The 22,239-nt window shown below is 36.8% G+C and overlaps 2 protein-coding genes across 3 annotated transcripts in view; one reads left to right on the forward strand and one right to left on the reverse strand.

The window, feature by feature from the left end:
• The first annotated feature begins 1,581 nt into the window (after positions 1-1,581).
• The window catches only part of arhgef6 (Rac/Cdc42 guanine nucleotide exchange factor 6), a 40,981-nt gene continuing 20,323 nt past the window's right edge, over positions 1,582-22,239 (forward strand). For both annotated transcript variants that reach the window (XM_005799561.3, XM_023328500.1), the window contains exons 1-9: positions 1,582-1,863; positions 4,426-4,509; positions 8,141-8,225; positions 11,317-11,435; positions 13,381-13,585; positions 13,841-13,893; positions 14,643-14,737; positions 16,284-16,379; positions 16,986-17,108. In XM_005799561.3, coding sequence (XP_005799618.1) covers positions 1,699-1,863; positions 4,426-4,509; positions 8,141-8,225; positions 11,317-11,435; positions 13,381-13,585; positions 13,841-13,893; positions 14,643-14,737; positions 16,284-16,379; positions 16,986-17,108 — 1,025 coding nt within the window. In that variant the 5' untranslated portion in view covers positions 1,582-1,698. The remainder of the gene's footprint in view (positions 1,864-4,425; positions 4,510-8,140; positions 8,226-11,316; positions 11,436-13,380; positions 13,586-13,840; positions 13,894-14,642; positions 14,738-16,283; positions 16,380-16,985; positions 17,109-22,239) is intronic.
• LOC102233396 (sodium/potassium-transporting ATPase subunit beta-1-like) lies at positions 21,090-22,130 on the reverse strand. Its single transcript, XM_005799509.3, has one exon. It carries the CDS (start codon positions 22,012-22,014, stop codon positions 21,118-21,120), a length of 897 nt encoding a protein of 298 aa, XP_005799566.1. The 5' UTR covers positions 22,015-22,130; the 3' UTR covers positions 21,090-21,117.

The following is a 22,239-nucleotide window of genomic DNA, read 5'->3' on the forward strand; positions in this document are numbered from 1 at the left end:
TTTTGTTTCCAGACCTTTTGAAGTGATAACCTTTGATATAGAAATACTTGATAAGATGGATTTAAAAATTAGGGTGTGCTCTAAAAGTTTAACCCGGTTACACCAGTGATACCTTGAAAATGTATTAATACTCAAATTTTTCCTTTTTTTTCCCTGTCACAAACGTTAAAGTACTTTGAGGCTTTGTGCGTTAGTGTTTCCCAGCTCTGGTTCTCAAGGCACACTTCCCTGCATGTTTTAGGTATTTCCTTGCTTCAGTCCAGCTGATTTCAATTGATGACTGATTAACAGGAGTTTGTTGAACTGCAGTCAGTTGAATCAGGCACATTAAAGCAGGGAAACCTCTAAAACAGGGGTGTCAAACTCCAGTCCTCAAGGGCCGCTGTCCTGCAGTTTTTAGATGTGCCACAGGTACGAAATGCTGGAAGGAAATGGCTTAATTACCTCCTCCTTGTGTAGATCAGTTCTCCACAGCCTTGCTAATGACCTAATTATTCTATTCAGGTGTGGTGCAGCAGAGGCACATCTAAAAGTTGCAGGACAGCGGCCCTTGAGGACTGGAGTTTGACACATGTGCTCTAAAACATGTAGGACACTGTGCCTTGAGGACCAGGGTTGGGGAAACACTGCGTTAGATCAACACAAAGCAACATAATTGTGAAGTGGAAGGAAACGTAACCATGGCCTGCATTTATGTTCGACCTCCACAGTCATTTGGAGAGTTATCTTTCCTTTGCACTTACTGCTGCAGGTTTTTGGGCCTAGTCTGTACCAGATTGTCATGACTAGACTTAATTTTCTGCCCATCCCTGAATTCCAAATTCTTAGCACAAATTCCAAATAAATTTAGGTCTGGACTTTGACTGGACCATTTTATTTTTGCTAAATTACTTTCTCAGTCTGCTGTGTTCTGCAGGAGGCTGCTAATATAAAATTTATTAGGTGAAGCTGTGAAAAACTTAATGCGGTTTAATGTTTTCAAGTAATGTTTTTTTTTCTTCCACTCTATGTTTTGTTTTGCTCTGTTCTAGTACTGTACAGCACTTTGGTTAAGCAGAGTTTTAAATGTGTTTTTCAGATAAATTGGATTTGGGAGCAAACATCAAAAACATAACAGAAATTACATGCAGGTGAGATAAATATACAAGTTAGCTGATTTCAGAAAGCAATTGGACTTTATTTAGGCCTATTGGTGTAAAAATGAGTCTTCCAATCCAAACTCAAATTATTAAACTTTGAAGAACAGTGAGATAATGTGAATTTCACATTTGCAAGTTTCCTAAATAAGTTGCAAAACACCCCGTCAGTCTTGTTGCAGACCTGCTGTTTTTTTCCCCTCATGCAAAAATATGCTGATGCATCTAAGATATCAGTTGCTTTCTTTATTTTCTGAGCCTTGCTTCATTTGTTCTTGATACCATCTGCTCTCTCACACCATGTGCTGCTTTGCAGGGGGAAATCCAGCACCCTGTGTATTGTTGAGGTGCCTGTTTGCCAGTAGGGGTGATCATCAGTTTTGCGTGTAGTAACTGCCTCCTCCAACCCCCCCCCCCCCCCCCCCCCCCTTTCTCGCCGCCTCGTTTTTTTTTTTTTTAACTTTAGCAGAAGTGCGGATGTGAGCTGCATATTGATACGGAACAGGCCGCCACTTTTCTGTTTTAACAATGCGGGCTTAGGCGATGATCATTTTGTGGAGCTATGAATCCCGAGGAGCAGACTGTAACGTGGTTGATATCGTTAGGAGTGCTCAGCTCGCCCAAAAAGAACATAGCGGACCCGGAGGAGTTTCTGAAAACATCACTCAAGGATGGGGTCGTCCTGTGCAAGCTCACGGAGAGACTCATACCTGGCTTCACGCCCAAGGTGAGCTGCTGATTTATTAAGTAAACAAAATGTCAAACGATCGACTGATCTCGGTGAAAAAGAAGGGAGGGGTTTGATGAAAGTGATACCGACAGGAACTTCTGTCTGCAGCCCTGGCCTTGCATTCTCTACCCGAGCTGTAAGTTTTGACAGCTGAACGCTTTTCTATTACTTTTACAGGGAGTGCTGCGTCGGGTTAATGGAGGTTTTCTGCGAGTTTACAGTCTACAGATTTCAATAAGTGATTTCCTGTGGGGGGGGGGGAAATGTTCCGCATTCTTGATATGACTGAGTAGGTCAGTGTGAACACCTACTAAAACAAGACTAATTTTGCCATAGGAGTGCACCAAATAGTTCACACTTTCAATAGTTATACCTGGAGAATTCACCAGAGCAATAACATCTTGACTTTTTAATGCGATTAAAGTGATTTTGTATGTTAAATGTGGAGGTAACAAAGTTGATCATGATAACAGTTGCAAATTCAGGTCGTCACTTCCTCTTGAGCGGCTGCTCTTCCCGGTGTTGCGTCGAGATGCGTTTCCCCACTACTTCTGCCCTGCTGTCAGGCCATTGCGCGTCTTTACTGGGTTTTATGGTGGAGAATATGGCGCGTTCAAGTACACATTGTACACTAGATTATCTGTGTTGAAGAACCTGTGAAATTAAATCTTCAAATCATATTTAAATGCCTCCCCTCTCAACACTTAGCATTTTAAAGAGGTTGTACCTTTAAACACTGGTTTCATTAAATTATCTCGGTAAAGCTGGACTCCTTTGATCAATTAAATGCAATAAAAAGTAAAATTATAAAATTTTAATATGATCTTGACTAAAAGCAAGTAAGTCATTTGTTTTGTTAAAATATTTTAATACAGAATATTTAATTAATCTAAACTGTAGGTGAATTTCAGAGTAGATTGGAAAACTGCTTATGCTCATTTTGTGCAGTAAGGCTCTGATTCCCTCATTGTATTTAAATATAAGACTATGCCAACATTAGAGGTATTTTTTTCAGACACATGCATGATGCTGTACAAGCCAGCTGTAGCCCATGAAGTTTGTTTTGATACCATAATAAAGCATAAAAAGAATATCTCTATTTTTTCATATTACATAGTACTTGGGGAAAAAATTAAATATAAAATTCACAATTAAAGACTACAAATAATTATTTGAAGAGTAGCTTCTTTTTCATAAAGCTCATTCATTGGAGTATCTGGCTTCAATTGTATTCCTCAGTTGCATCAAAAGACATAAATGTTGAGAGTAAATCAAAGTGAACTAGGCTTATCAAAATTAGTTATGCTAGCTAAAAGACAGCCTAATGAAAAGTATATATTTAATTCAAATTAGGATTTTCTTAGTATTTGGAAATTTTTCCTTTTAAATTCTCTGATTTGGGTCAGGCAGTTTGAGTCCACAAAGTATTTATTTTTATTCCCCCATGTTGTTACACTGGTAAGCATTGTCTCTGAGGTGTTGCTTTAAAATATGTCTACATGTGCCAGTTCTGTCAAATATAGTGAATTATCAGAAATGGACAAAGACATGACAAAGTCCTCATCTTGGATTCTTCAAATTGTTTACATCTGTAGTAATCTTGGTGTATTTTTTCTTTCATTATTCCGGCATTTAGCATCTACATATATTTTTTTTATGAGACAGAAATATAGTGTACTTGACCAGAATACAAGACTTAACTTGCTAAATGTATGAAATTCATTAGGTTACTTTTGTTATTTTTATTCATTTTTTAAAAAATATATTCAGATGTCCAATAAATAAGCTAATTATTGAAATCATAAAATTCTAAAAATGCCTTTGGATTTTTACTGAAACTTTCAGAAACTGTGAAACGGTCAAAGACGTTATTTATTAAGTGTTTAATAAGACCACTGTGATATTTGAGCTTTAAATAAACGTTATAGTCATTATCAGCACCTCCACCGTTTATTGCGGTGTTAATATTGTAGCGTACAACTACACCTGAATGCACCACGTCGGCCGTAAAACGCTATTTAAAAGCGTAGCTGCTGGGGCAGCGCAACTCGACGGCTTGATGAAACACTCCTGCGACCTCCTCTTTGAAAAGTACGAAACAAAATGCAACCGGAAGTTGCAGCTTCTCTTTTCTTGCGAGCTATTTTGGCTTATCTTCATATCTTCTCCTAGATCCACGGCGTTTGCGTAGCAAGTATGTTTTAGCTTTGATTAATAGGTGAAAAGCTATGCCTTTCTTTCATACGTATTTTGTACTCGTTGTTAAGAGAGACCTTTATTTTGAAAGTCTTCAAAGTGAGCGGATGTTTTGCTTAAATGTGGCTTCTTTGGCGTTTCTGTGGCTTATGACGGCACAGAGGAGATTCATTAGCCTTTCAGTAATGTTTGAAATTGTGAGGCGCAACATTTGGATTGGGTTTACAATTTTGTGGGGTTTTGTTTCTTCAAAGTGACACTAAAACTAAAGCTATGACGGGCTTGAGGAGCCAATGTGTGTCATATACCCGCTTGGATTACTAAACCGAGGTGTGGGTTTATATATTTAATTTTTTTGCTCAGTATTCCCAGGATCCAAGAACTGAAGCTGACTGCATCTCCAACATCAAGGAGTTTTTAAGAGGATGCTCGTCGTTGAAAGTGGAGGTAAGTTGCCTCAGTGAATTTTCATGATCATTTTCTATCGGCAGCGCTTTATTCCCCTGCAGTCCAAAGGGAAAGCTTTGATCACACTTTCTTGTGTTGTGATCTGCTTATTAGGTTAGACGTCATGTTTACTATGGACTAGGGAAGATGGGATTTTTTTTTTTACTGTCACCACCCGATTCATTTACTTCAAATAGCAATAATTCACTTCCTTGTAAGTTTACTTTCTCTTTTACATTGCTATGTAAATCAAATAATAACAATAATAAAAAAAACTTGTTTAATGTTGTCACAGACATCCATTCCAGGATTGTGTTTTAGAAAAAGGGAAGTAAATGTGGTCCGTGGTGTAACCTTGACATTATTATTATATGGCGCTTAAATATGTACAAACATATGACATGATCTAAATGTCTTTATTACGCAGAAAATGTTATTCTTACTGCCACCAAAATATTTATTGCTATTGATTCTTGCAGTCATAACAATATTGTTCAATATCTAAAATTATTTTGGTTTAAACAATAAGTTCCGTGGTATTTTTCAAGCACTTTTTAGAATTATAGAAAGAATAAGACAAATAGCACTGGATTGGTATGAGATATGTTCATCTATGATTACAATCCAACAGTTGTATCTACTCCTGCTGAAACTGTGTCACTTACTGATTTATAATTATTATTGAAATATGGATTATGGATAATTAGTGTTTATTATTATTATTATTATTTTTATTTATAGACTTCAGCAAATCCTTCTCAATTTAATAGTAATTTAAAATAAACATTCTTGTTACAAAGTTGGCGTATAATAAACTGATAGGTGATTATGTAGGCATGCCATCTGTTCTGTAGTTCATTTTAAAGTACAACTGTAGACTTTTACAGTGTTAAGTTAATAGGTTGTTTAGTGGCGCTCCTCCAATCGCCACAAAATTACCATGTTTTTCACAACCAGAAGTATTTTAAAACTGATTTCATTATTTTGTAAGCAAATAAAAGCGTAGTTGTAGTCTTGCGTTCATGTTGACCAGAAGTGCTCAGCAACGGGTGGGGGAGGGGAGTCGTGCACTACTCCATGCTCCATACAGCGGGGAGAAAGGGTCTCTGAGCCTTTTTCTTGTGGGATTTAAATCATAGGAATGGTATGATGGACTTTCTTTTAAATTTTGGAAAGTAACTTTAAAAAAAAATCTAATAAACCTTGATAAAAGTAACTCACCCATGCTGAAACAGGAATATAATGTGTTGACATTTGCTTATTTATTTCTTGGTTTGTATGTTCAGTTGTAATATGAACCGTATCATCTTCATAAGAGTGATTCATGTTGCTACTTTAGTTTCTGTGATCATGACCTTACCATGTGTTATTACAACTAGAAATGTTTTTTAACAGCAAAAAAAGCATATAAACAAGTGAGGCAGCATTAAACACTAAGACGTGCATGATGGTAACTTTTTAAAACTTTATTAGACAACTAAGCACAAACCAACTGGGACTTTTTCCTTCATGCAAGAGTGTTTTTCCTCAATTCCAGCCAGTTCTACACCGTACCAGAACAGCGGACATTAATGTCTCTCCCAGTCTGTTATAAATAATCTGTTGTGGTTTTGAAACACATCACTCGCTCTGTTTAAGCAGCAATTTGAGTCAGCAAGCTTGACTCACTTTAGTGGTTCAGTAGTCCTGCCCAGCTGGCTTGTTATGTCTGGGAGGTCCTCTTTGCTTTTTATCCACCAACTCTGGTTTAGCCCATAATTAGACGTTCTGCCAGCAGCCACTAGGTCACTGGCAGAAGGTTTCTGAGAGGTGCTGTCAAACGTATCAGCCTGGGGATGTCTATGTGGCTATTACAAACCCTGCCCTTCCCTAAGCGATTATGGTATTTTCTTTTTGCCTTTTGCTCTGATAAATAAATAATCCCTGTCTGTCCAGCGCCTATATGAAGAAAGCTGGGTAACTGCTTTCACTTCTGCTTGCAGATGACAAGGAGGAAGAGCCAATTACTGTTCATGGCCTGTGATTTTTTATTTTTATCACTGTTGTGAAATGTAGAAGATGTGTTCGCCCTTTGTTCATACTTTGCAACTGTCATTTAGTGCAACAACTATTACAACTCTGGTCAAAATCTCATAACTAGCATACTTAAATCCATGTTAAAAACCTACATGACTGACTGCAATAACTACATCATTACCAGAAACCAGTGACCAGAAACAAAGCACACAGCCTATATTGTTGCTTATTTTCATTTTATTCAAAACAATCATACAGACGTTTTTCTCTTTGTTGATTTCATACCTGAACACGTCACACACACAAAAAATGCAACTAAACACAACTCCTGAATCTGCTGTTACAGTGCTCAGCCTCTATATTTAAGATGTTTTATTTAAAATGTGAAACTTTATCCACTGGAGGAAAGACGATAGCTGTCTGAGTTGGGCTAACCTGGCAATGTGAGTTCAGGGAAGTGGAAAGAGAATTGCAAATGAGTGTTTCTCTGTTTTATTGCAAAAAGAGGTCAGGTTCAAAATATCTGTGGTTATCTTTGCCTTATAATCACTTTATGTATGCTGCTTCGGTATAGGTTTCCTTCTATTGTTTGTGTTGCATGGAAGAATAAGAGTCTTGTTGGTGTGAATCACAAAAGCAACAAAACTCACTCTTCCCTGTAAAGGAGCTAATTTTGACCTACTTCTTAGCTATGTTTCTGCCACAGAACCTTTTCCAGGAACCTAGGGTAGGCTTTCAGGGCCATAATTACCTACCCTCGGTTTCCAGGGTAGATCCTGGTAGATCTAGCCTGATCTACCAGATTCTCATATGAAAATGTACTCTGAAAAGCAGGGAGGGGTATTACCCAAAACTGACTTTTTAGCACTTTATACCACGATGTATGTTATTCCCTCATCAAACACATACCTGGAGTGTTTGTGGGTTGCATGAAACATTCACGCTTGTTTGACAATCCTTGAATCTCCCATGGCAACCATTAGGTGTTGCTTTAACGCCTGCTCATACGATGCGCCATTTTTTGTTTCCAGTTGTAGTTGGCATTTCAATAATTGGCTTATTGCTACTAATTTTCCTACTTCCATCTAGAAGACGTGACACAGAGATGTGACGCCATATCCGGATCTAAACTCCGATTACAGAGATAAATCAAATACACTATAAATCTTAATGCAATATTTTAAGATTTTAAATTTGAATTAGGCCACAAAGTTATAAGGAAATATAAACTGGGAGATAATTGAAACAAAATGATGGTATTATTCAGCCAGTAGATGATGCTTAGCTCCTCCCACCTGAAAACTTCACCTGTGGTCCAGGGTAGATAAAAAGGTACTAACTCTGTCCCTATTGTGGCTGTTTTCTGGGCTAGAGCTCTATTATGGTAATCTTACAAATTAAAATTCAACTCAATAGAGTTGAATTTTAACTTGTAGGAACACAGTGCTGTGATCCCAGTCGGTAGACTGAGCCCACAGTTTACACTATAGGCTCAGTGTAAACTGATTGAAACATGCTTTATGCCTAGGTTTAAATGATCCCAGTTTGTATGAACAGATTGTTTCAGTTTTATTTTTTGTCTGACTGTATTTTTCTCTGTTTCTTTTCCATCCAGGGGTTTGAACCAGAGTGGTTATACACTGGAGAGAATTTTGGCAAGGTCCTGAATACGCTGCTGGCATTCAACTTTGCCACGCAAGGTAACAGTTCTCATCTTTTTCTTTTCTGCGGTTCAGTTTGCTTGTTCAAGTAAAAGTTCAACACTCTTAGATTTTTGTCTCCAATGGCAGCAAAAAGAGAAACAAAACATTAGGCATTGTGACATTTATTTGGTTTTTATCTAATAGCAAATGATTTATTTCACCTTTTATTGCATCCAATTGTTTTAAGGAATGAGAAGCTGTTCACACCATTGAATAACCATGTCAGCTGTTAGAATGGGATTGTTCTGACTGTAATAAATAATAAAGTTCCTATGGTATTTTTATATTTATGATAAGAAGTCTCCATTTCTTTTCAGGAGTCATAGGCTTCCTAAATTTGTCTGTTTTGCCATTAGAGGTCTAGATCACTTTTATTTAATGCACAAAAACAAGACTTATTGATACTAATTCTGTAGTATCAATAAAGGATTATTGATACTAAACTGTCATTGTGATTATGACAGTTATGATAGTGTTTATTCAGTATATTCATTGTATTTTTGTTTGAGTAAATGTATGAAAGTCAAAATGTAAACTTTGGCGAAATTTAGTTGTTTCCAAGCACTTATGCCACTAAGTATTATTTTTGTTAACATTGTCAGTATATCAAGCTCATGTTTGTTGGTTAATTAGGTGAGCTGTGAGCTAATTTAGGTAGTTTGTATTTTTGGGTTTCCCTTATGGGAATGATTCCAAAGACTTAACTTTTATTTATGGTAAAAAAAAACCAAAAAACAATAGAATTTTTCTTTCATTAAGCTGACTGAGAGTGTGCAGCAACAGGTGTGGGAGGGGCAGCAGTGTTTGACTCTGTTCTCTATGCAATCAGAGAAAACGGGTCATTCTGATACAAACTCTTCAGCGATTTTTGAAGCCGTAAATTTTACATTTTTCAGCATACCTTAATGCATTAATTAGCCCATTCTTGATATACCGTACGTATAACAAATTAAGGAATTGTAAATTATTATTATAATGATCTGGGAATTGCAGAATACGTTTATTTTTTGGTTGATGGTCGAAAAAGAACATTAGTAAATGAGTTGAGACTACACTGAGGGTTTTGGCTACATGTCTCTTTGGGTTATAGATGGGCAGCTTGCATGGCAGTGTGTGCTTGTGTCACGCTGTGTGCCATTTTTATTCATGCTTTAATGCACCTCAGACAGTATCCTGTGACCTCATGTGTGTAATATTGTATTAAAGGGGGTACGAAGGTGAAAATACTGTTGGAATTTGAAACGCTAGACAAATCCTGGACTAACTGCTTCATTGAGGACTCTTTGTTTGGGGTCTGTCAGATAAAAGTAATACATTAAAGTGATTCAAACACAACGGAGAGAATTATTTGCTCTGCCACTAAGTGTTTAGGTTGTAGACGTTTAAATACCATCAATTCATTGCTTAAAAAACTCCAATCATTTTCATTACATAAATGCATCAACGATCCATACATCATTTTGATTTTTGTAAAAAGTAAATAATGATCAAGCTTGTGTGTGCAATATTTTTTAAAGTTGATTCATGTGTTTGCCCTTCATGAATTTAATGAAAAAATTACTGTGCCACAATGTGAGGAGTTGAAACTTCATTTTACTCTGGTTGCTAGGGAATAAAAAAGGTTTGCCTTTCTTTGAAGGCGATAGGTCGAGAGGTTCACCAATCAGACTTTTTCCATGTGATATCAATATTTCTTTTTCTTTGAAGTCTGACCAGTTCTGACTAATTCTGGTCATTGTCTTTTCTAAAAATGAAAAGAAGCGTCTATCCCTTAACCTTTTATGTGATTTTATTGAACTGAAACAAGTGCATTTGTAGACCAAAAATGTTGGGAGCTCTAAATTTTGATGCAATTAATTAATTGGGGAAAAGAATCAGATATTAAGTGTTTGTGCTGCAGATTAATTCTGAATCAAATCTATGGCTGACTGATTAGTGCATCTTGTGATTGATTAAATATTAATTATTGCAATCTAATGTGAGATCATTGGTATTTAGCATCCTTACATGTTTCTTGCTTTGTTTCTTGAATCCTCTGTGTGTAAAAAAGTGGCGACCACTGAACAGACGGGGTTGTTAGGCTTCACTGTGCAGATGGCTTCACATATGGGATTTATGAGTCCCACCTGTCACTGCCTTCAGCGTCTGTTTTTAATGATAACAATCATTTTTAAGTATAATATATGCAGGCATATGGAAAGCAGAGACTCTCCTGCTTTTTCCCCATCTAAACCATATCAGAGTGGCATGAATTCAAAATGATATGCTGATTAAACAGGATTACACAAAATATTGCTGTTTTACTGCCAGTAAGAGAAAGTTCCCCTATGATTTATATCCTCGAACCTTTAATGTTTATTTGATCCGATTTTAGGTTTGAAAGGTTAATTGTGTATCACATTCCTTTCTCATCTTTTGTAATTTGAAAAAGCAACAAACAACAAACTTGGCTAGCTTTCAGTTGGCATAAAATGAGTTTCCTTCTGTGAGTGCTTCTGCTTGCTAGCCTGTGTCTGTTTTATTCCAAATAAAGCCAGTAGAAAGGTTACTGCTCAGTGCACTGGCAGAGCTGCTCTCATACTGCAGGGCAGCTGATATCTACTGACTTTAAATCAAAGTTCCTCTGCAGCAGTGGCTGACTTATGACACAGTGCTAGAGCTGACATAAATCTGATTTTGATTTTTATTTTCTCCATGGCTCTGCCTGTGCAATAAAAATGCTATCAGACATGAGCAGCTTTGGAGAAAATATGATCATAGAGCAACATGGATGCTGCACAAGCGATCTCTGATGTTGTTTATTTGAAGGCTGCTCTTTGTTTAGCTGCTTGTTTATTCCAGGCTTGTAATGTCAGTTTTGCTTAAATCCGATTATCCTGTGAGTAATCATAAATTCGTAGGCTTTATTTGTTCGCTGCCTTGGAGCGGTGCAGAGCAGCAGAGCGTTATTAATATGAATTATCTTCAGGTTGTCATCCTCCACTGTGGTTGTGCACCTGCATGACGTGTTTGTATACCTTTTCCAGGTGAGAGCACTGAAATGTAACCTTAATTTGAGACTTCCTGTTTTGTCCATGTGTGTGCGTAGATTGTGCTGTGGAGCGATGTCCTCAGTCCGGTTCGTCCTCTCCTAATCAGACGACGTCTTCACACGCGCTGTCCTCCACCAGATCCAAAGGGTCTCTGCGCAGACAATCTAAATCAGTGGTATGATTTCTCTTTATTTTCAGCTATATTTTATATTTTGAATGCTTAAACACATGCTGTACAGTGACACTGCTGGTAACACTGTTGCCTTGCAACAAGATGAAAGTCTTTCATCAAGGAGTTTGCATGTTCTCTCTGTACATACGTATATGGGTTTTTTCCGGGTACACCTAGCTCCTCTCAAAGTCCAAAAACATGACTGCTGAGTCAATTAGTTTCTCTAAATCGTGCATGTGTATGAGTGTGGGAATAGATGATGGATAGGTGGAATGCTTAAATGTGTTTTAGAGGTTTTTTTAAGCCAATTTGTTGAAAATGCTAAAATATATTCTGAGACGGCTTTGCAATTCCTTTGTATGAAGAAATAATCTCCTAAATAAAGTTCTGGGGGAAAGGCAGTCATAAGTAGAAAATCTAGATGAAGTGTATATTTTATGTATCAACCTGCATCTGCTTTTTCAGGATGGTAAGAGACTAAATAAATGTTACCTACTAACCTTGATCGTGACTAATTTTATTTTGAGAAATTTTAAATAAGTTGAGCTGCCGTAATATCACTTAAGTTAATGAAAAGAGCTTTAGTGTTGCATTCAAGACAACTTAGCCTGCTTTATGTTCAATAAACGTACTAACTTTTTGACGTTTCTGTTCCAATCTGATTCATATTCTCCGTTGGAATCTTTTAAGATGCCCAGTTGCTCTACTGAACATATTTTTTTTTTTTCAGATGTTATAATGAAATAAAGACATTGTTTGTTGACTGTTTTTAAGTCGTCACTAATTAGCGAATTGGTCTCAACTTACTTTGATGAACTTTTTAAGCTCCTAACACCTTTACACATGTATGATTAACTGCATTGAAACAGTCTATACTTAGGTTTGTTCTACGTTTACTAAATCAAATGTGATCTTTGAATTTAGTTTATTGCAAGCCCAACTCAAACTTGGCACAACCATTATTTATCCTGACTGTCTGTGCAGAGTAAACAGCTTTAAATGTGACCAGCATTAAAGTTTATGACTGTTTGAAATCCTTAATCCACTCTATATGCAAAGCATCTGACAGGGAGGTGTTAACAAGTAGCAGACTGTCACCTAACAGTGTTTCAGTGTAACAAAATCCGAATATTAACACCATTGATAGTCTTAATAAGACATCAGTGAAGAAAAGGAGAGATTAAAATCTACTGGAGCTTGGTGTGGATGTGAAGACACCAGAGGAAAACATTTTACTGTCTGACAATCAGCTGTTTAATATATAAATTCACTAAAAACATAAGAGGTTGTTTTATTTGGGAAGCACACACCTTTATCTGTAAAGCTCAAGTTCTGCTATAGTGCATGTTATGATAGAGTAATCAAAAAGTAATTGGAACAAAAATTTAAACTACAGAGAAAGCTCATCAGGAATGAAGCCTATTTACCTATTTATTTAATTGCACTTAGTTTTTAAACTTTTATTAAGAAAATATGATGATTAGTTATTTATTTTTTTCATTTTTGAACAATGTGGAATTCGTTGATACATAATTTGTTTACTGAATGTTACTAGCCCATCACTTTTGGCATTCAGATTAGAAAGTAACCAATCAGTCCACAAGAGGTCAGAATCTGCAAAGTTCCTTTTGGTATCAACCAGAGAAAAACTTGAGAACTGCATTTCTAGTTTAGATTGCCTCACTAATCGAGGTGGGAAGTTGTCTGCAATCAGTCTCGACCGGATTCACATCCATCCAAATAGATTAGAGAGGACAGATGTTGGTGAAAGCTCTAGAAGATACATGATTTTTTTTTGTAATCTAGTAAATGTCTATTTGTGAAAATATAGGCATTATTACCGGTAATATCTCACCAGTGTGTTACTGTATGCAGATATAAATCTTTACTGAAACTGTGGAAACACTAGATTTGCTGGTGACTGGAATTGACTCAGCTGTTCGAACAGGAAATGTCTGAAAATGGCGGCGGCGGGCAGGTGATGGTGAAGGCCCGCTTCAACTTCAAGCAGAACAACGAGGACGAGCTGTCTTTCAGCAAAGGTGACATGATCATCGTCACGCGGCAGGAGGACGGCGGATGGTGGGAGGGGACCCTTAACAGCAAGACGGGCTGGTTCCCTAGCAACTACGTTCGAGAAATCAAACCATGCGGTGAGTTTGGTTTCCCTTCTCTGATGATAATCCTGCCTTTCAACTTTGACCGTATTGGTCTGAAAATGTTGAACTGTTATGCATTTAATGGACTCTTTTAGTCCAAAAAAGTAACTTTGGTAGAATTGGAGAGTTTTCACTTTTGCTTATAAGGCTCATATATAACTTGACTGAGAATAATTTAATGACATAATTGAAATTAGAAATGTTAATGTTGTAAATATATTCCGTTATTGTCTCTGAATTCCTCCTCAGAAAAGCCATTATCTCCTAAAGGAACTCCTCTGACCAAGAACTACTTCAGTGTGGTGAGTTTCCATCAAATGTTATTAAAATAAATGCACATTCAGGTGTAAAATAGATTAGCTATTCCTGCTTATATTGGCTAAAATCACACGTATTGTATTAGTATTTTGAAGGACGTTTGCCCTGTTTAAATTTCAGACATTTAATTTAGTGTCCTGCTTACTGTTGAAGGAAGAATAAACATCATGGTGAAATCAAAACCTACAAATAGAAGATTGTAGCAACTTATCCGACTGGTTAAGAACTTAAAGAGGTCTCAGAAGAATTTTAAATCGGTTGTTATGCTGTAAAAAACTAATCTATGAGTGGAAAACAATCAAAATAACGGCCAACTTGCCCAAATTGGGCCATCCAAGCAAGTTCACCTTGACAGCGGACAGCAAGATGAGTCTGTAATTCAATTATTTGGACTTTTGAACAAAGGAAATGCAACTTTTTAGAAAAAGAACATTGTGGTAAAAGTGTCTTGGTTTGGGCCTGGACCTACTGCAGGTGCCCCCAATACATTTCTTAAATTAATTTTTTGTTTAATGAGTAAAAACAGGATTAACCTTTGATTATTTTTTTTTGGGAGGGTGAGGGAGTGACTAATTAATTAAATTAACGTACTAACAAAATAAATGGCACATAAATGGATAAATAATTCTTAGTTTGCCACAAGTTGGCCATTTTCTAAAGTTATTTTCAGAACATGGAAGGTTTTTATAAGATCGGATTATTTTAAATATTCTCTCTGTTTTGTTTTTCATAGGTGGTTCAGGACATCTTGGAGCATGAGCGGGAGTTTGTTAAAGAGTTACAAACTGTGCTCACTTGTTACCTCCGACCCCTGCAAGCTAATGACAAGTAAGAACAAAACAATGACATGGGTCATACTGGCTCTTAGATTAGAAGTCTGAATTTTGACCTATCCTTTTGGGTAACTGAAAAAATAAAAACGTATATTGGCAGCAATATATTTATCACAATTAAAGTCATGGTTAAGATTTGTACAGGGTCTTTCACTTTCAGTTTTTTAAGTATAAAGATTAGTGAAGTCCAACTTTGGATAAATAACAGGCCATTTCTGTTTCTTTCTGTTATTTAACTAAGTTGTTGGTTCTGAGGAAATGTAGAGTATAAATAGCAGCCAGCTGCTGCACAATTACATCTATTTAGCAAGAGTTGGCTCCTCTGTGAAAGCAGAAGTTGTGCCAGTTTTTTGGTCTGAGTTTTAAGGTGTGTTTTAATATATTGCCATGAAACAAAGACCTCAGCTATGACTTTGGAGCAATAAAATAATTTGCTGCCCATCAATCTAAGAAGGGATGTGAAGCAATCTTTATCAACTAAAATTCATTATCCTATAGTGAGAAAAATTATTTACAAATGGAAACATTCTAGTTGGCTCTCAATCTTCCAGAAGTGATGTTTCAACTTGAAGTTACACAGTGCAAAGGTAAGCGGTACTGGAAGAAACCCAAAGACCCTAGTTTGTGACCAGAACATTAAAGACATAAGTAAGAGTTAGTGAACAGCCTCTTTTCTTTAAAATAATAATAGCAACAATGCTCAGTTCTCCTAATTTAGCAAACCAGTAGTTTAGCAAAAAAGCTACATTTGATATCAGTGGAGACTTTGTCATGAAAAAAACATTTCAGTGAGGAAAATTTTATTTATTTGCAGTTGATTTCATTGGTTCAGTATTCACCAAAATATCATAAGGTAATGCTTTCCTAATATCTTGCAGCAGCAAACTAAATGTATCCAAATTAAGCATATTTTACTAACTGTCAGGCGCAGAGGTGAAAGGAGAAACTGGGCCATGAACCAGGACAATGACCTGAAGCACAAGACAATCTCATGTCAGAAAAAACAACAAGACTGAAGATAGAACTTCAATATCAGTCTGATTAAAATACTGCAGTGTAAACCTAAATACATTTGTATAAAAATAATCTACTGCTCACAAGTATGTAAAGAAGTGAGCAAAGCTTGTCCATAATAATGTGAGAGGCTACAGAAAAACTGAAGTTGTTGCTCTTAAAGGTGTTTTTATAAGCTGCTGAATCATTGCATGCCATTTTTTCACACACCACTTCTCCATTTTGGTTCAGTTAAAAAAAACCCAAAAAAACATGGTACGATATGTCGCACTTTATTCCTCCGAGGTTGAATCGATCTAATCTTAATCCCAGAGAGAAACATGTCATTTTTTTCAGCATGTTCTAAAATATAAAACTTTAGAAGTGATTTAAAAGTTACTACAATGCATTTGATGCAAAAGTTACCATAGTTTAGAACAGTCTGGATTAATTTTCACTTTGTTTCTAATATTCAACTTTCTTTTATAAGTCATATTTTAGAGAAGGCTGACTGTTGTCCCTGTTTATTCTCACGCCTGCATGTTCAGGTTAAGTAGTGGAGACAGCGCCACCTTGTGTGGGAACCTGGAGGAGATCCTCACCTTCCAGCAGGGACTGTGTTTAGCTTTGGAGGACTGCACCAAGTAAGTCTAGTCACTGATTTATCTCTTCAAACTGCGTTTGTGAAGTTTAATAGACCAGAAGACGACAAATACATGTGATCATTTCCTTTTATGTACATTTAACACTGTAAAGTTCTGCAAAGCTTCCCACGTGTACATTTTTTCAATCACTTCCTTCCCCCTAGATGCCTCTGGTTGTGCGTCTTTGTGCAAGTGCCACCTTGCAAAGTGTGTGAATGTGCAATATCACAGTAACTGTAATGTTAGACAAGTTTATATGATATGCTCTTGTAGCATTTATTCACAGCTGAGAAAATTACCCTTCACTGTTACTTAAAAACTGGTGCCAGAATAAGCCCTTAAAGTTTTGCGTAAATGTGATAAACATGATAAATATGTATTTTTAACACAGAATATTTAATTTTTAATTTTTGTGTTAAATATTAATATTTAAATATGAAATTAACATTTAAAAAAACAGTTTAATGTTGAACTTTGAAACGGATGTCATGAATAATGACAAGAGGAAAATTGTTTTAAATGTTTTATGGCTTTCCACGTTTGCTATTTGAACCGGTCCTGTGTTTCTTCCTCTTCATGTTTTTAACTCTTTCTCTGATTTTCCAGAGTTGCAGAGGGGCAACAGAGAGTGGCAGGATGCTATTTAAATCTCATGAGTCAGATCAAGAGTCTCTACCTGACTTACTGTTCAAGTCATCCATCAGCCGTCTGCATCCTAACTGATCACAGGTCAGCCCCTGCACACAAAAACAGCACAGTACTGTTAAAAAGGGATTGGTATTTAACTTGGTGTCACTGGTTTTCATTTGTTCTTTAGATTTTCTTGCTTAAGAAAAGAAGTAAGTTATGTTAGTCCTTTAGCATTTAATAATCAAATTTATACAATTAAAGCAGAACTTCTGTATCAAGGTTACTGTAGTATCATATGAAGGGTTAAATAAGACCAGATTTTCAATATCATGCCGTAAAATAATTAAGTCAGATGTTTTTGTTTTTCTTTTTATAGCTTTTTAATTGTTCATGCATACTGCTTGTATGTGTTTGAAAGGTTGAAATGTGTTTGCAACTATTATTTCTTCAAGTTTTAGCTCTGACTGAGAGTGAGTTTTGTTTTGATGTACTTAGGGAAGTATACATGCAATAAACCTAATTTTATCCAAGACATTCTGCCATCCCCACAAAACTGCAATAAAATTCTGCTCCAGTAAATGACTTGCTGTATATTTCAGCAATAATAACAAAGACCTTGTTACATTATTTTTTACCAGCTCATTATAATTTGGAAATTAAAACTTGGTTTAAAAACCTTCCTCGTTTTTAATTGTTGGCTAAACCTTGGTGTCAATAAATATTTTTGCAGCTTACAATTACCTTACAGTAATAGTATTTCATACAAACAAGAAGGCGTTTCATTAGACCGGAAGTTGTAATTTTTAAACTGAACTCGTTCTGGTTAGCTTCACGCGTACGCGGATGAATCAGGTATAAAACTGTAAGTTTGTGTTTCCGGTGAAGGATACTTAATGCTCTCAGCTTTTAAAACTGTTTAAGAAAAAAAAAAACATCCAGCCTGTCAACAGTCAACGGTAACCGTCAAACCAGGGAGGATATTTCTGTGGAGCTAACATGTCTGGAAAAAAGGAGAGTGGTGGTGGATGGAGGAAAGTTTTATGGGATCCAGAGAAGAGAGAGTTTCTAGGGCGAACAGGGGACAGTTGGCTTAAAATATCCGTGTTCTACGTGATTTTCTACACATTCCTGAGTGGGATTTTCATCGGGACCATTCTGGTTTTGCTGATGACTTTAAATATGTACAAACCCAAATATCAGGACAGAATTGTTTCCTCAGGTCTGTCATTCTCACCCTACGCCCACAACCTTGAGATCATTTACAAGACGGACGACCCGTCTTCATATGAGGTGTACGTCAAAAACCTGAAGGTTTATTGAGCAATATAATGATGAGAAAACAGACTGACAACATGAAATATGAGGATTGTGGAACCACCCCAAAGTTATACACTGAACGCGGCGAACTCGAAAGTAATGCAGGACAGAGGAAAAGTTCCCGCTTCAGCAGAAGGGAGCTTCAAGGCTGCTCTGGGGAAAACAACACCACCTTTGGCTTTAAGGAGGGAAAGCCGTGCCTCAAGTGCAGAGTGTACGGGGAAGACTACAAGAAGGACGGCCTTGATGGAGTATTTTACGTTCACTTCACTGTGAAACAGTGACGCCAGACATGATGATGGCAAAATAATAAAAAAAAGACATAGAAAGATATTTAAGAGTTCAGATAACGTCTCTCAACGTGTGCTTATATTTGATTTTTCGTGATTTTTGACCAGAATTAAAATAGGTTGTAAAATACAGGGTGGTAGCAATAGCAAATACTCTTTCTACAGTTAACGATGGCGTGGGGTGAGGGATGATTGGGATGTTTATCGATTACTGTAAAAACTTGTAGTGTCACTACTGATATGTAGCGAGTTGTGTCTCTTTCCATGGTGTTTCATCCTTATGTGGTTTATATATTGAAGTGTCCAGGCTTTGTAGGGTCCTCTGTTTTATTTTTACTTCAGGTGTGAATCCGCGCTCCCATGCAGGTGTTTATTTATGTGAGTGCATGGAGGTTTTGTCAGTGTGTTTAGACTAACCAAAATACTAGATTGGTACTCTGAACCTTTAAGGTGTTAAGATGTTTGTGTTATATGTTTTGTTTTTATACATTTTCCTTATTCAAGTGTGTCGTAGAAGAATGTTTGTTCACGTTTAGTTCAGCTTCACAATTAATAGGTTTTAGATGGCGTTTTTCTTCAATAACATATGTTCTTTCTACTGGTATAAGTTTCATATCAATAAGACAATAGACAGGGGATGCAGATATTTGTAGGCTAATAATAGTCTTTGCCAAAAAATGCATCCCCCTGCTATCTTGAAGAAATAAAGAGTGAAATAACTTTTTGTACATAACCACACTTCTCTTAACTTCTGGTATGAGTTTATATCAATAGGATAATATCTGAGGGAAATAGATAGGCATGCAAATATTGGCAGGCTAATAATTTGCTTTGCCAAAAAATGCATCCCAAAAATGTGTAGTGGTAGGTTTTTTTTCTTTTGATTTCATATGATTGAAATGAGAATTTTACATACATAAAGAGACACCATCATGTTTTTTTCTCACTGTCTCATATTAAGTCAGAACACATTTTTCTTGTTTCTGGATGATATGATGCAATATGTCTAGGTCTATCTCTGAAAGTGTACAGTAAAATTATGAGATATTGATTGTGGTTATAGCGTAGGTGATGCTGTAATAAAATCCAAAGTGAGTTTGTTGTCACCTCTGAGAAAATTGAGAGAAATAAAATCCTGAAAATCACACAGCACTTCATAACAACTGAGGTACTTTGGGTGCATCTCCAAAAAATCTCCAATAAAATTATGAATTACTTATTTTGCTTTTAGAACGTGACCCTTAAATGTATTCTAAAGAAGGTTAATCACCTCGATGGAGTTATAATTAATTCCTGAAAATGAGTTACATTCATATTTCGGGTAAGCATTATGAGTCACTTTGACTTGGCATTTCTCAAAAGTTGTACAGTAAAATTATGAAATATATATTCTGGTTTTAATATAGGCCATCTACCAAAATAATCCAAATGGTTTGTCGTCACCTCTTCAAAAAATTTGAGAAATACATTCCTGGAAATGAGACTGTGTAGGATGCATCGGTTGTATTTCTCCAAAACTGTAGAGTAAAATTATGAAACATTTATTCTGGTCATAGTAGAGGTGACTCTTCTAGCATAATCTAAAGAAGGTTTGTTGTTACCTCTGAGGATTTTGGAGAATTTGTTTTTTTTCCCCCCTCATCTTCAAGTGCGACTACTTCTCTTAATTCACCATGTATACATGGGATACTACATTGCCTCTGATTTTCTCTAACTTTAATAGCAGAGACTTTAGCTTTATATTCATACATTTCATACATTGAAAAAAAGTACAATTGCATAAATATAAAATGTTTCCATTATAACAATTGATAAAGTTGCATCAAGGAACGTAATATGGCCAGTAAAACAGATTTTCAGTCTTCTTAGCCTGATCTTAAGCTTTACAATATTAATTAAGAATGAGCAGATGTTAATAGTATCAACAAATTTTATTTATAATGCACTTTACATTTATAAAAAATCTAAGTGCTACAAGCAATAAGACAAGTAAACATTGTATTGAACAGAAACGTCATCTAAAACCTATTTAATTATGAAGATGAACAAAACGTGAACAAAGTATTCTTCTACAGTGAACTTGTATAAGAAAATGCATAAAAACAACATATAGCACAGTCAACTTTAGTCTGAACACAATGACAAACACTATCAACTCACATAAACAAACGGGAACACACTGGACTCCTAAAGCAGACATGAAACAGAATATTATGACAAACTCTGGATCTTTCAAAATATATAGAAATGAAACAAAGACCACTCGCTATACATCAGTAGTAAAACTGCAGTTTTAAAATAATCGATAAACATCCCAATTACCCCCCCTCCCCGCCACAATCGCCCATTGACAGTCGAAAGAATATTTCCTATTGTGTATTTTACATTGTATTTTAACTATGGACAGAAAAGAAAGATAAACTCAAATACGGTGTCTGAACTCTTGAATATCTTTCTACGTTTTTTTTTTTTGTTTTTTTTTGCCATCATCGTGTCTGGGGTCACTGTTTCACAGTGACGCGAACGTAAAATAGTCCATCAATGCCTTCCGCCGTGTAGCCTTCCCCGTACACTTTGCACTTGATGCGGAGCTCCCTGTTCTTGGTGAGGTTGGTGAACTTGATGCCCACCAGAGGCTGCAGGTAATTGGGATGCAGCATTTTGCCGTAGTAGGGGAAGTACTGGAGAGGGAAACCGGCGTTGCCCGCGAAGCCAAAGTACTTGATCTCTCCGATCAGGCCGTCGTCTTCCGCCCATCTATTCGTGCAGTGAACGGGGAGGAAGTTATAAAAGGATTTGCCTTGCAGATCGTCTGGAAGCAAATCGCTGCTGGAAGGAGGTTTTGGTCTGAAATTGATAATCCTGTTGAGCTTGACAATGAGGCACGGCTTTCCCTCCTTAAAGCCAAAGGTGGTGTCGTTTTCCCCAGAGCAGCCTTGAAGCTCCCTTCTGCTGAAGCGGCAACTTTTCCTCTGTCCTGTATTACTTTCGAGTTCGCCGCGTTCAGTGTATAACTTCGGGGTGGTTCCACAATCCTCATATTTCATGTCGTCGGTCTGTTTCTCATCATTATATTGCTCAATAAACTCCTTCAGGTTTTTGACGTACACCTCATATGAAGACGGGTCGTCCGTCTTGTAAATGATCTCAAGGTTGTGGGCGTAGGGTGAGAATGACAGACCTGAGGGAAGAATTCTGTCCTGGTATTTGGGTTTGTACATATTTAAAGTCATCAGCAAAACCAGAATGGTCGCGACGAAAATCCCACACAGGAATGCGTAGAAAATCACGTAGAACACGGATATCTTAAGCCAACTGTCCCCTGTTCGCCCTAGAAACTCTCTCTTCTCTGGATCCCATAAGGTTTCCCTCCATCCGCCGCTCTTTCCTCCAGACATGTTGGCTCCACAAAAATATCCTCTCCGGTTTACGTTCTGTAACGGTTTGACGGTTGGACAACGGCTCGACCGTTGACAGGCTGTTGTTGTTTTATCTTTCTTTTACCAACAGTTTTAAAAGCTGAGACTTTTTTTTAAGTGTCCTTAACAGAAAACGCGAACGGCCAGTTTGCACCCGACTCCTCCGCGCACGCGTGAAGCTAACCAGAACTAGCTTCGTTTAAA

This window comes from Xiphophorus maculatus, chromosome 23 (assembly GCF_002775205.1).
Source record: "Xiphophorus maculatus strain JP 163 A chromosome 23, X_maculatus-5.0-male, whole genome shotgun sequence".
NCBI classification, from domain to species: domain Eukaryota; kingdom Metazoa; phylum Chordata; class Actinopteri; order Cyprinodontiformes; family Poeciliidae; genus Xiphophorus; species Xiphophorus maculatus.